This window comes from Eumetopias jubatus, unplaced genomic scaffold (genome assembly GCF_037043125.1).
Source record: "Eumetopias jubatus isolate StellerSeaLion01/CBP00866 unplaced genomic scaffold, mEumJub1_p1.0 scaffold_2, whole genome shotgun sequence".
Taxonomy (NCBI): Eukaryota; Metazoa; Chordata; class Mammalia; order Carnivora; family Otariidae; genus Eumetopias; species Eumetopias jubatus.
The window spans coordinates 76,986,170-77,000,336 of NW_028274808.1; the positions used below are offsets into that span (position 1 = coordinate 76,986,170).

General features: G+C 34.2%; 1 protein-coding gene across 5 annotated transcripts in view; it reads left to right on the plus strand.

The window, feature by feature from the left end:
• LRBA (LPS responsive beige-like anchor protein) overlaps positions 1-14,167 on the plus strand; it is a 741,906-nt gene that overhangs the window by 590,339 nt on the left and 137,400 nt on the right. For all 5 annotated transcript variants that reach the window (XM_028125276.1, XM_028125281.1, XM_028125278.1 and 2 more), the window contains exon 47: positions 12,537-12,689. In XM_028125276.1, the coding sequence (XP_027981077.1) occupies positions 12,537-12,689 (153 nt within the window). The remainder of the gene's footprint in view (positions 1-12,536; positions 12,690-14,167) is intronic.

Below are 14,167 nucleotides of genomic sequence, written 5' to 3' on the forward strand. Positions count from 1 at the left end.
ATATGAAGATTCTTGGTAACATTCTAAAGATATTTGGCTTAGTTCTATAGGTCAGTTCAGCAAAATTTTTGTGCAAATAGCCAAATAATAAATATTTTTTGATTTGCAGTCCACGTGGTCTCTGTCCCAGCTACTCAGTTCTACCACTGTAGTATAAAAGCAGCCATAGACAATATGTAAACAAATGAGTGTGACTGTATTACAATAAAAGTTTATTTACAAAAACAGGTGGCAGGTCATTTTTGGCCAATGGGCTATGGTTTACAGTCCCCTGCTATAGGCCATGAGGAGCCATTTAAGATTTTTGAACAGAAGTACCATGTAACTGGCTCTACTATAAAAGAAGGAGCTTTGGCAACAGTGTGGAAAATAGATCCCATTGGGGAAAGAATGGATGAGATGGGAAAAAAAGGATGAGAGCTGGAGGTCAGGAGAAATGTTAGGAGGCTGTTACAATTAGTTAAAGGGAAAGATGATAAGAGCTTCAACTAGTGAAGTGGTTAAGGGGATAAATTCAAGGGATGGGTTAGTTCTCTAGGATTCAGCATTTGGTTTACTATAAGGGATAGAAAGACTTAAAGTTGTTTATTTTATTTATTTGTTTATTCATTTGACGTATAGTTGACATATTATATTAATTTCAGGTTTGCAACATAATGCTTCAACATTTATATAATTACAGAGTGATTACCATGATAAATGTAGCTGCCGTCTGTCACCATACAAAGTTATATTATTAACTATATTCCCTATGCCATACAGTGCATCTCTATGACTTATTTATTTTATGACTAGAAGTTTGTTCTTTTTTTTTTAAGATTTTATTTCTAAGTAATCTCTATACCCAACATGGGGCTTAAACCCACAATTCAGAGATCAAGAGTTACATGCTCCACCGACCTTCCCCAAAAGGAAGTTTGTTCCTTTTAATCAATCGCCTTCACCTATTTCACCCAGCCCCCCACCTCCCCCTCCTTCTGGCAACCACCAGATTGTTCTCTGTATCTATGAGTCTATTTCCATTTTTTTGTTTGTTCATTTGTTTTGTTTTTAGACTTCATATTTACATAAAATCATATGGTATTTTTCCTTCTCGATCTGACTTATTTCGCTTAGCAGAATACCGTCTAGATCCATCTATGTTGTCACAAATGGTAAGATTTCTTTTTTTTTTTCCTATGGCTAAGTAACATTCCTCCTATCTACCTACCTATCTATATACATACATGCACACACACACACACCACATTTTCTTTCTTCATTCATCTATTGGTGGACCCATAGTTTGCTTCTGTATCTTGGTTACTGTAAATAACGCTGGAGTAAACAGAGGGGCGCATAGATCTTTTTGAATTAGTGTTTTTGTTTTGTTCAGATAAATACCCAGAAGCGGAATTGCTGGATTGTGTTGTTGTTTCACCCTCTCCTGGCTATCTTCTTACCTTTTTTTTTTTATTCCCTTTTACTGCATTATCTTGCTTTCATACCCTGAATTGTTAGAGTACCTTAGGACTCAAGTTTTTAGATCTCTTCTGTATCGATACCTTTTTCCTAGGTGTTTGCACCTTATCTCATGGCTCTCCCCTGAATTCTAGATTTATATATCTAGCTCCTTTTGAACTAGATATACGTTCATAGGCATTTTATTTTTTAAAGATTTATATATTTATTTTAGAAAGAGGAAGCACTCACGAGCAAGTGCGGGAGGGGCAAAGGAAGAGAATCTTCAAGCAGACTCCCCACTGAGCACCAACCCCAACATGGGGCTTGATCTCACGACCCTGAGGTGAAACCAAGAGTCAGATGTTTAACTGACTAAGCCACCCGGGGGCCCCTGTTCATAGGCATTTTAAACTGAACAAGTCCAATATCAAACTCAAAGAAAAAGTCCTCCTCTTCCCTCAGTGTTTACCATGTTAATAAAAGACAGCACCAGGCCTTTAAAAAGCTTACAATCTTTGATTCCTCCCTTTCACACACATCCCATTGCCCATCCTCTCAACCTTCAAAATATATTCAGAATCTGACCAGTTAACACCACATCTATCACTAGGGCCCTAGTCCAAGTGGCCATTATTTCTCACTTCACCTGTTCCCCATGTGGTATTTCTCTATACAACAGCAAGAATAATCTTTTTATATTGTAAGTTAGATCATATCCCTGTGCCCCAATCTCTCCAATGACTGCTCATCTAACTTAGAACAAAATTCAGGTTCTTGCTGTAGCCACTGAGGTCCTATCTGGTTATCTGGCTGCCTCTCTGATTGTTTTCTTTTACACTACTGTAGCCTCATTTGCCTTTATTGTTGCTCTTCTTCAGAAATGCCAAGTCCACTCCTGTTTGGGTGGCTTTGCATATGATAATCTCTCTGCCTCAACCACTTTCCCCCACATATTTGCTTTGCTCATTTCATTCTTTCATTCAGGTCTCTGCAAAAATGTCACCTCCTCAGAATGGACATGTCTGAACATCCTTTCTAAAATACCACACGTCAACCCTCATTCTGCATCCCCTTATCTTGTTTTATTTCTTTTTACATAGTGCTTGCCACTATTTGATGTGATACATACATATTAGTTTGTTTATGTCTCCATCACTAGAGCTTTATGAAGGTAGGGACTTTTTGTTTTATTTACCTTCCAACCTCAGCATTTTGAACAGTGCCTTGCATTTAGCTAGTAATCAGTGAATATTAGTTGAATGAATGAAAGAATAAATTGATTTTATTTTTATTAAATGTTTTTTTAAAAATTTTATTTATTTGACAGAGAGAGAGCACACAAGCAGGGGGAGCGGCAGGCAGAGGGAGAGGGAGAAACAGGCTTCCTGCTGAGCAAGGAACCTGATGCGGGGCTCAATCCTAGGACCTTGGGATCATAACCTGAGCTGAAGGCAGATGCTTAACAACTGAGCCACCCAGGTGCCCCAAGAATAAATAGATTTTAAAATATCAAGTAAAGAGGAATCAGTGAAAGAGACTGGGAGACATTGAAAGGTCGTTTTTAGAGAAAGAGGAGAGTGCATGGCCATCCCAGCTGGAAGGGAATAGCAAAACCTAGGTTGGTATGTGCTCCACATGGAATGGTGTTACTAATGCTTCATATTTTAGGAAGGGCTTTTCTGTCCACAAGACAACTGATAACTGAATGCCATCTGCCAACCAAGAGGTGAGATTGGTTTCATTTTCTGCATTTTTATAATTAAGACAGATTGAGCTGTTACTGTTAACAGCTTTACAAAAGAAGTCTATGTGGACATCCTGTACTGGTACATCTTAGATATCCAGGTCACATCTTGGAGATTGAATTTAAAAACCTATGTTATAATTTATCGTGTATTATTAGTAATGAACGTAAAATACGTATTAACTTAAAAATGAGTAGGGCTAATACAGCATATTTCGTACTTAAAATTAAGTAGAGAGACTGCAATTAAATCCTGAGATTATAAATAAGTTTTTCAATAAGTGCCTATCAGTAATATTACATGAATGAGTTTTAGCTTTAAGAATTAACTCTTAGGGGTGCCTGGGTGGTGGTTAAGCATCTGCCTTCAGCTCAGGTCATGATCCCAGGACCCTGGGATCAAGCCCCACATTGGGCTTCCTGCTCAGCAGGGAGTCTGCTTCTCTCTCTCTCTCTGCTGCTCCCTGTTTGTGCTCTCTTGCTCTCTCTGTCAAATAAATAAATAAATAAAATCTTTAAAAAAAGAAAAAAGAACTAATTCTTAAAAGTTTTAAGTATAGGGACATCTGAGTGGCTCAGTCTGTTAAGCATCTGCCTTTGGCTCAGGTCATGATCCCAGGGCCATGGGATCAAGTCCCGCATCGGGCTCCCTGCTCAGCAGGGAGCCTGCTTCTTCCTCTGCCTGCCACTTCCCCTGCTTATGCTCTCTCTCTCTCTGACAAATAAATAACTAAAATCTTAAAAGTTTTAAGTATATACATGTTTGTTAAATAATGGAGATGATCAAAATGGAGATGACAATAGAATAGTTTTATTTGTGTCTTGTGAGATTTATAAGAACATGAGTCCTTTGACTTGCCCTCTACTGCCTCAGAAATCCCAGGAGTCTGTAATCTGAAGATAAGTTAGGTTCCTTTTTTCCTCTATCAGCATCTTCTACCATAATACATTCTATTGATGCTGATGGCATCAGTGTTAGAGCCATTTATAAAAAAGTGTTTAGCTATAGCAAATAGAGCATAATTGCTAGAAATGTATTTCTTGATACATTTGTTTTTTAAAAAAAGCTTAAACTTTGATTATTCAGTAGTTTTTTTGGTTAAAATATTCTCATTATTCTTCTGTTTTCAGACATATTTTTAAATAATAGAGAATTTTTTAAATGCTAAAAGAAAGTAAAATTAAAATCCCACCTTTTTCATACATCCTTTGTTCATTTCTGGCATATGTCCTCCCTCCCTCCCTCCCTTTCTTCTCTTTCTTTCTTTTGTATTTTTCCTTCAGTCTCTATTTCATACTCACATCCGCATGAAAGTGAGCTCAAGCTGTCTCATCTCTCTATTAACAATGTAAAACATTCACACTCTAACAGAACTATGTATCTGTTCATTCTTGTTTTTATATACAACTTATGTATAACTTTCAGATTTGTTCAATTTACCACATCTCTTTAACCCTTCTTTATGTATCAATAGGTTAAATATTGTAGGTGTGTACTATTTTTTTTAACATTTAACCTCGTACTCTTTGTCCACAATGAACCATTATTTTGTTCTTTGATAAAAATTACTTGAAACATTGAATATTTTTCTTATGCTACTTAAATACCAGGCAAGAAAAAAAATTTTTTAAGGCACTTAGAAAATGTTCCAGCATTCCTGAATTATAAAAATGTACACACATCAGCAGTGATATGTTTTTTGACCGGTGATCTTATGATATTTTTGTTTAATTAAAAATGTGGACTGTTCATTAATATGTTCACAGACACTGATATTAACCATTCTCCCCCACACTCATAGCAATATGTATGTCTGTATGTATATATTTTACAGCTTGTTCCAGAAAGGGTTTAAGGTGGGCATTTTATTTATGGCAGTTACACCTTGCCTGTTGTTTGTACTATTAATGTCCATTATCTCTTCCCAAATTACAATTTCCTTTAAGATAGGGGCTGGAACAGCAAATAGCTCAGTGAAGATGTCCAGTCCAAATATAGAAGTGCAGAACGTGTTAAAAGCGGGAGAGAACTATAAAATATTCAGGGTCTTCATCATAAAGTGAGGCATGTTAAGCTGTACTGTCATTGTTAATAAAAAATAAATATATATGTTTTAAATGTGATATTGATTTAGTGGGAATTTATTAAGTCTCAAATATTTTTGTAGACATTTTATTTTTACAAGGACATTTTTTTAAATGCCCTTAGAATTATGTTAAATATTTTTACGAATGGACATAATTCCATGAATGACCTGTTTGCTTTCAGTATCAGTCAAGTGGAGTCTGTAATTTTGGATTTTTGTCAGGGGTCACATTAATAATAATGGTAATAATAATATCATATATGCCTATAGAATTTTGTATTCTGAGCCTCACAACAACCCTGTGTTTCAAAATGACAATGCGGGTGAATAAGGGTCAGAAAAATTAAATTAAGGGCATGTGACCAGTAAGTTGAGTAGACAAAACTCAAACCCAATTATTCTCTCTACTGTATTAGATTGATACAGATTATCTATTATTTATTGGTTTGTAAGATTCATGATTTTTCTTTGTTTAAATGCATTTGAAATGATAATTTTATAATATCTAAAACCACATGATATTTATTGGATCTGTCTAGAAGGATTATAGATTATTTTTCCTTCTCTAATTTTAAAAATTGCTATTGTTTCTTTTATTAAAGGAAAAAATGGCATTTTATCTACCAAATAAAGAGAAACTAAATTTAAACATCAATTTGAAAACTTTCCTATATGCAGTCCATTTGAAGTTACTTATAGCTACGATTCAACTCTAATCGGTTTTTTTAAAAGGTTTTTCTCATTTTGGGGCTAACAAAATAAATATTTGAATGTCAAAATGTATCGGAACATGTTCATTATTTTTTTCATAATGTGTTGTTTGTTAACTCTTTTATTCATTAATAAAGCTTATTTGGTTTTTTCTCCCTTCATAAAATATATCATCTTCCAAGTAGTGAAAAGACAAAATTTTGTTTTCATATCTTTTTTACTTTCAGTGTCCCCAAAGTAGTATACATTAAATTAGTTACCTTGCTATTATGCTTACATTTGCGTTGTCAGGATTCTATAATTTAGTAAGAATAGAATAAAAATTTAACTCTAGTTCTAAAGTAGCATCTTTTGTTTTATTTTTAGTATTGATTTTCTTGTTTCTTTGGGTTCATAAATTAGTATTTTCTGGGGTTACCCAGGTATTACTGAAGTCATGGTTTTATTTGAATGGATAGAATTGGTGTCTATTAGGAGAATCATACAACCTCACTGCAGAGGCCATATCAGTGGGGATCATATCTTAATAAAGAAAACTAAAGCATATGTGTGGTCACAACCAATCCTTGTCATTATGCCATGAAAGCCTTAGGATTTGTGATCAAAGCAATGGGCTTATCCTGAACTATGGTATAACCTCTGGTTGAACCTTTCAGATTTTTATTTTAGGAGATGATACACTACATTTTGACCATGTTACCTGCCTCTAAGACCCATCTATCTAATTAAATGAAAGAGATTAAAATTATTGTCAGCAAGTCAGAAGAAAATGTGAATTACAAATATCTCTGTCTTCTGTCAGTGTTGTTTACTTATCATTTTCTACTGGTGTTACAAAGAATTTCTGAGCATATGTTTTTTATCCAGAGTTGACTGTTCTGATGAATATAAAACATTCTTCACATTGTAAATGTACATCAGAAGTATTAGACATAATTTTTGACTATGTTACTAAATATCATCTGTCAAAAGAGATAATTTTGAACTTAACTTTTGGATATTAAGGCATGGTTCTTTTAGGAAGATACTTTTAGGATTAAGTTGGAATTCTGCAAGTATATACTTGAATGTCACTATATCCGTAGTAAAATTTAGGCATTATATATACTTTTTTTGTCAGATGTTGTTTGTATCTCAGTTGAGTTCAGTATATTTGTTTTATAATAAGAGGGTATTCAACTCTCATCAACAGATTTATTTATGCAGATTTTCTTATAATGAAGTTGTAATATGTCTTAAGTGTATATGCTCACTTCTTTACTCAATCTAATCGTGCTTATTTGATGATGTTTTTGATACCTAGTGTAAGTTCTTAGTAATCTTTCTCTTCACTGTTAATTTGTTAGGAACATTTATCTTACTTTAAATTCATGTTCATTTTTTGGAGGGCATTTGGGTAGCTCAGGCAGTTAAGCGTTCAACTGTTGATTTCTGCCCTGGTCATGATCTCAGGGTCATGAGATTGAGCCTCCTGCGGCTTAGGGCTCTGCGCTCAGCAGTGAGTCTACTTGAGATTCTCCCTCTCCCTCTGCCCCTCCTCCTAACCCCTACACTCTCTTGCTCTCGCTCTCTCTCAAATAAATAATCTTTTATTTTTTTTAAAGATTTTATTTATTTATTTGAGAGAGAGAACACAAGCAGGGGGAAAGGCAGAGGCAGAAGCAGACTCCCCACTGAGCAGGGAGCCTGATGCGGGGCTCCATCCCAGGATCCTGAGATCATGACCTGAGCTGAGGCAGACACTTAACTGACTGAGCCACCCAGGCACCCAGTAAATCTTTTAAATAAATAAATTCATGTTCATTTTTAAAATTTCCTGATGGGAAAATTTTTTTTCTTATGAAAAAAAAGCTGAACTTCACAGCCTGACATTCAGGGCTTTCCACACTTTGATTCTACTTACATCTTCAACTTTATTTCCCACTGCATGTATATAGTCCTCTCTAAACCAATTAAATCGTTCTTCATTGATCATTAGAAGCAAGTGATATGCACATTTCAGTCTCTATATTCCCCTGTCGGGACTATTCTCGTCTTTCTTCTCTGGTTTCTTATTTTAAATGCCATTTTTCAGTCATTCATTCAACAGATTTTTACTGAATACCTAATATGTGTTACACTCTGAGCCTTGGTTTTGGAGGTTTAGTGGTGAACAGGATAGGTAAAGTCCTCAGTTTTATGGAACCTTCAACTTAAAGGGAGATACAAGCAAACAGACTATTACGTACAGTTTGATGAGTGTTATGTTAGGGAAATACAGTGTATTATGCTCTTTTTCCCAAAGCTTTCTCTTTCCACCCCAACTTTTAGTCATTTTCTTTTTTGAATTCCTAGACTGCTGTTTGTTCCTACTGCCAATTACGTCCTAATAAATATATTCTTTCACTCTTAGCAGTTTAGACACTCATGTCTCTATATCCCAGATCTTAACACAGTTTTCTGCAAAGAATAAAACCTAAATAAATACTTGTTTGTGAAAATGACGTGTTCTGTTACCCTTCATAAGCCTACCTAAGGCTTAATAAAATAATAAAAGAAGAGGAACTTATTCTTTTATTTTTAAATTTTTAAAAATATTTTAACTTGTATTTTTTTTTAAGATTTTATTTATTTATTTGACAGAGAGAGAGAGAGAGATCACAAGTAGGCAGGCAGGTGGAGGGAGAGGGAGAAGCAGACTCCCTGCCGAGCACAATGCCCGATGTGGGGCTTGATCCCAGAACCCAGAGATCATAACCTGAGCCAAAGGCAGACACTTAACCGCCTAAACCACCCAGGAGCCCCAACTTGTATTTTTTTTAATTCAAGTATAATTAACATCCAGTGTTATTAGTTTCAGGTGTACAATATAATGATTCAACAATTCTATACATTAGAAAGTTTTATTAATAAAATTAGCACATTGTGTTTGTGTTACTGCTCATACTGCATTCTTCCTACCGTTTTGTCTCCTTAGGTAATTATCACTAAATGCATTGGTGTCTTTTTATTATTGGAGTATAAATTCATAATTATCACCTCCAGTGTATAAGAAATATCCCAATTTGAATCCAAATCTTTTTCATATCAGGCTAGTAGGAAATTCATTCACAGTCATTAGAGAGTAGAGCAGGGACCTCCTTTTCCAGTCTGTGATCCTCAGAAAATTGGCCCTCACATCTTCAGTCCATCTTGTTCATTGGGCATATCCTCATTGTTGAAGACACATAGCCTTTTGGAAGTAGGCAGCAAGGCTTGGGTTAAGAAATATTTGCTGATTTTAAAGGCCCTGGTGCCAAGGGGCATTAGTTTCCCTAAATACACTGTCATGAGACTACCATGTTGGGCAGTTGGGCAGATTGTATGTACTGGCACTTGACTGAAGGAAGGAAAAGGAGCTGAAATCCAGCATGCAGTACACTTACCAAACTGAGTTCCCTTTGGCTATGTTAGCCCAGAAGGGTTGCCTTTTTCTAATTCATACATAGGTACTGTATGGGCAAGCCATGACCCTGATCACCATTTGCTGTCCCCTAGGACAGTCCTCACCTCTTCACCCTCTCCTCTTCCCCTCAGGCCCAAAGAAAGCTTATTACATATAGATTCTGAGAAATTTGTTTCCCTAATCTTAGGAACAATCTCTTTCTTCTTTAGCTTCTATCCTTAAAAATACTAACTTTTGATACTGCTTCCTGGACACCTTACATAATCTCCTCTGTTTGCTTAGACTTTGACAAAAGACAGAAAAAGATGTCTTCAAGAGGCTTCCACTCTAGACATTGCAAATGTTCTGGAACTGACTACTCTTGAAATTGGAGGGGTATGGGTAAGAGGTAAAAATAGAGAGTAAGTTGGTATCAGTAAATAATTGAAATATTAAACTTTATTTTTAATTAATAAATTTTTAAAGTTTGAAATATTTTTATAATGTCCATTGTACAAGATTTACAGGATATCTATTTTTAGAAGGAATTCACAAAATGATGGTAATTAAATGGAAATTGATGATTTACTCCTTTCCTCCCAGCATGATATCTGAAAGTTTAATATAGTGCACTAAAGACTTCAAAAGTTTAAAATTGTGGGGCGCCTGGGTGGCTCAGTCAGTTAAGCCTCTGCCTTCGGCTCAGGTCATGATCCAGGGTCCTGGGATTGAGCCCCGCATTGGGCTCCCTGCTCCACGGGGATCCTGCTTCTCCCTCTCCCGCTACCCCTGCTTGTGTTCCCTCTCTCACTGTGTCTCTGTCAAATAAATAAATAAATAAATAAATAAATAAATAAATAAATAAATATTTTTAAAAAATAAATAAAAGTTTAAAATTGCTTTCTTTATATTTTTCATCAAAATTTTTTTGTTTTATGTGTATTTTTTGCTCCATTTAGTTAAATTAAGTGAATTTATCTTTAGGGTAAGGTGTCAATATTAAAGCAACAAAGTCATTTAAATTCATCCAGTGTGCCAGGAACAAACTATATTTCTGTTCGTTGAATTTAGAACTTATACAAGAATGAGGAAGAGCGTTTCTGTTTTGAACAAATATGTTTTTGTCAATTTGTTTAGCAACCTGAGTAAAACGACACATGTAGACGATAGAGACAAATACACAAAATTTTAAGAATTTCAGTGCTATACATAGGAAGGTTTGAAGACTTCATTTGTATGAAAATTGTTATGAAATATCACATTTTTAATATACAAGGTGTGGTCCTCCCTCTTATTATAGAATAATATTTGGGAAAAGTAACAATCTTCTTTGTTAGCACAAGTAATATGGAGTGAAAATAATAATATTATAATAATTATATAATAATTTTGGTAAAATTTCTCAAAGTTGCAATTTATTGAATGCATACTTCAAATTAACAATAGTTATAAAGTAACTTATCTTCATATTTGGGTAAATAATAATTATAGGATACTATAAAATTCTGTTTGATTAATTATATCATACAATAAATATATATATACATTATTTATCTTTAAGGAGAGCCAGTTACTATGAAAGAGTGAAAAGTTTTTTACCTTTTTAAAAAATTACTTAGAATATATGTTAAAAACTTGTATTTAAAATGTTTAGTATTATGTATACTATATAAGTAGAACTCATGCTTATTTGGTGATGAAGGACACAGGCTTTAGAGTTAGATAAATCTTAATCTAAGCTCCAAATTTATCATAAATTAACTGCATAACCTCAGGCAAATTACTTAACTTCTTTGAGCCTTAGCCCATTTTTAAAATGGAGGTGATACCTTGTAAATTTCTTAAAATTAAATGTGATAAGGTTTATTAAGAGTTTATTTTGTACCTGACTCATCTCAATAAATGTTAGTTCAAATATATCGAATATAACTTTTTGTTACATAAAATAACACACATATGTCGTTCGCCTTTTACAGTTAAGACCTGTATGCATCATTTTTGGAAATGAAAATCTTAATATTTTTGTGTGATCACTGTCTTATTTATGGTTAAACTTTTAAGAGGGTTCTTCCTTTTAAAAAAAATATGTTCAATTTAAATGTTTTTCAAGTCTAATGATCAGGTGATTGTCAGGCATTTGGAGGACAAACTCATTTCTACCCTGCTTAGTTAATTATTGTGATTGTAAACAAAGGATGTACAATTCAAAGTCAAGCAACATTTCACATGGATGTCGGAGGTGATAATAGCTTAATTCCTGCTGGATCTTTTTTCTTTGCTCTGGAGAGTTCATACTGACCTTGTCCAAAATCTGATGACCTCCCTGTTTTACTCAACTGTTTGGAAAGCCAGGCCTGCCATAGCTGGCCCTGAGGGGGTATCTGAAAGACTACTGAGTCACTGACCCATGTCAAGACTGGATTTCAAGTCTGATCTACAGGACCTCTGAAATAGTTATACATGAGGTTTATTGTACACAAAAACCTAACTAGCTGCATTTTTCTGCTTATAAAATATCATATTGAAGTGTGTTTTTAAATGTTCTTAGCAAAGTCATATATTTAATTTACCAAGTTAATTATTGCAGGTCATTTTCTAGAGTACTTGTAAATTTTGATCTTTTATTAAAGGTAGTATATTACAACTAAACTTGAGTGTTTTTGAAATCTGAGCAAAATATATTGTTAAACCATGGCTAAATGTAATGAATATTTTCCTGGTTGATGAAGGGACCAGTGCAGTGGCATTTTAATACTTATAAAGGTTTTGGTTTTTTTCTGGCAAAAATTCGCATACCTCATAAAAAACTTAGTTTAAGCTGTTACTATTACAGCATGTAAATCTCTGTTTATATTTTGTCCAACCTCAAATAATACTCAAATGTTGGTATTTAAAAGTTTTGAGATTATGAGAATTGTCCTGAAAGGAAGCATATAACCAACCAATAAGGTGTTATTCAAATTTGGTTGGATGGGATCTGTCTCCCTTAATAGTGACTTAGTATTAGAGCTATGATAGGGAGAGAAAAAAATTCCCTATGTTTATTTTGTCCTAATTCTGCACAATAGGAAATAACCATGCCCTTTTATGAATATCTAGTCAGTATTCTACAGTATATAATATGACATTGTCTTTTATTTTTATATAGGAGTTGATCCCGGAATTTTATTATCTCCCTGAGATGTTTGTCAACTTCAATAATTATAATCTTGGAGTGATGGATGATGGGACAGTAGTGTCTGATGTTGAACTTCCTCCTTGGGCCAAAACCTCAGAAGAATTTGTTCGCATAAACAGATTGGTAAGATAGTAATCATCTACTCTGTCTGTCATGAGCCTTTTTCAAAGTATCTTTCATGTGTTGGTATAATCATTAACCCTTGGTCTTCTGGACAAAACTATAGTTGGTAGCGATAACTGAAAGTGACATAATAGTTCGTAAATTTCCATAAATATTTTATTAAATTTTATTGACTTGAAAAGTGTAACGGTTTCTTTTATTCTTTTATGCAGAATTTAGGTTACTTTCATATGCACATGATAATTCAGAATTAAGTGAAACTGGAATTACATGCTTTATGCAACATGAGTTTCTTGTACCAGGAAAAAAAACATAATTCTCTGCTCCAGGTTAGAAGATCATTGCACATTTTGATAATAGAAACAAGATTCTCAAGTTAAACCTTGTATCTTTTCAAGGAAATCTTCATATAATATTTAGAGCATGAAAACTTAAAAGCACAGTAATCACTGTGTTCTTCACACTCCTCCCTAGTGAACTCTTTAAAGTCCTCTCTTATGTGCATTCTTGTATTATTTTATGAAAAAGTAATACGTCTTTTCCATTTTACCTTTAAGTTTCATAAAAGTTTGGGATCTAGGAGCTTTTTTTCTCAGTTTTTAAAAGTAATATCTCTGTCATACTCCATATTAAAAGTGAAATCTAGGGGCGCCTGGCTGGCTCAGTCGGTAGAGCGTGCAACTCTTCATCTTGGGGTTGTGAGTTCAAGCCCCATGTTGGGTGTCGAGATTACTTTAAAAAAAAAGTGAAATCTAAATTCTGTTGTGTTTTAATCTACACTTAAGGAAAATTCTTGCATTTTATATATCTAAGTGACATTTCTTATCTTTTATACCAACATTTATATTTTGATCCTGTCTTCCAGATCCTAACTGCAATCCCTTTATTACTGAAATTTCACATTTTATGTATACTGGAAGCAATGCAGGGTGGAATGAACATAGGCTTTGAAGTTAGACCAGTTTTCCCAATCCTGGATAAATCAATTTGCTAATTATGGGACTCGAGGCAGTTTAACCTTTCTGAGCCTTGGTTTCCTCATATGTAGTCTGGAGATTATGAATATAAAATTTTAATTATGTACATAAAATACCTAGAATATTCTTTGGCTTACAGTTGGCACTTGGGAGTTAGTACCAAACATTATTCTATTGCAGTCCTCAGGTACATGTTTCATTTTACTTTTACCCCATGCATTTTGGAAGATTACAGTTAAAATGAGGGTGTAAGACAAAGATTAGCTCTGACAGATACGGAAGGAGATGTCAAACTTTAAATGTGACAGTTGTCTATGGTTGTGTGATTCTACACTCCCCACCCAGGGATTCATGAATATCAATAGAAGGTACAGTTATTCCATAGTTTTTTTCTTTCAGTGATTACTCTTTTAAAGTATGAGGTATAATATATGTACCATAAAATTCACCTTTAAAAGTATACAATTCTTTGAGTTTTAATAAATTTATACAGTTGTGTAA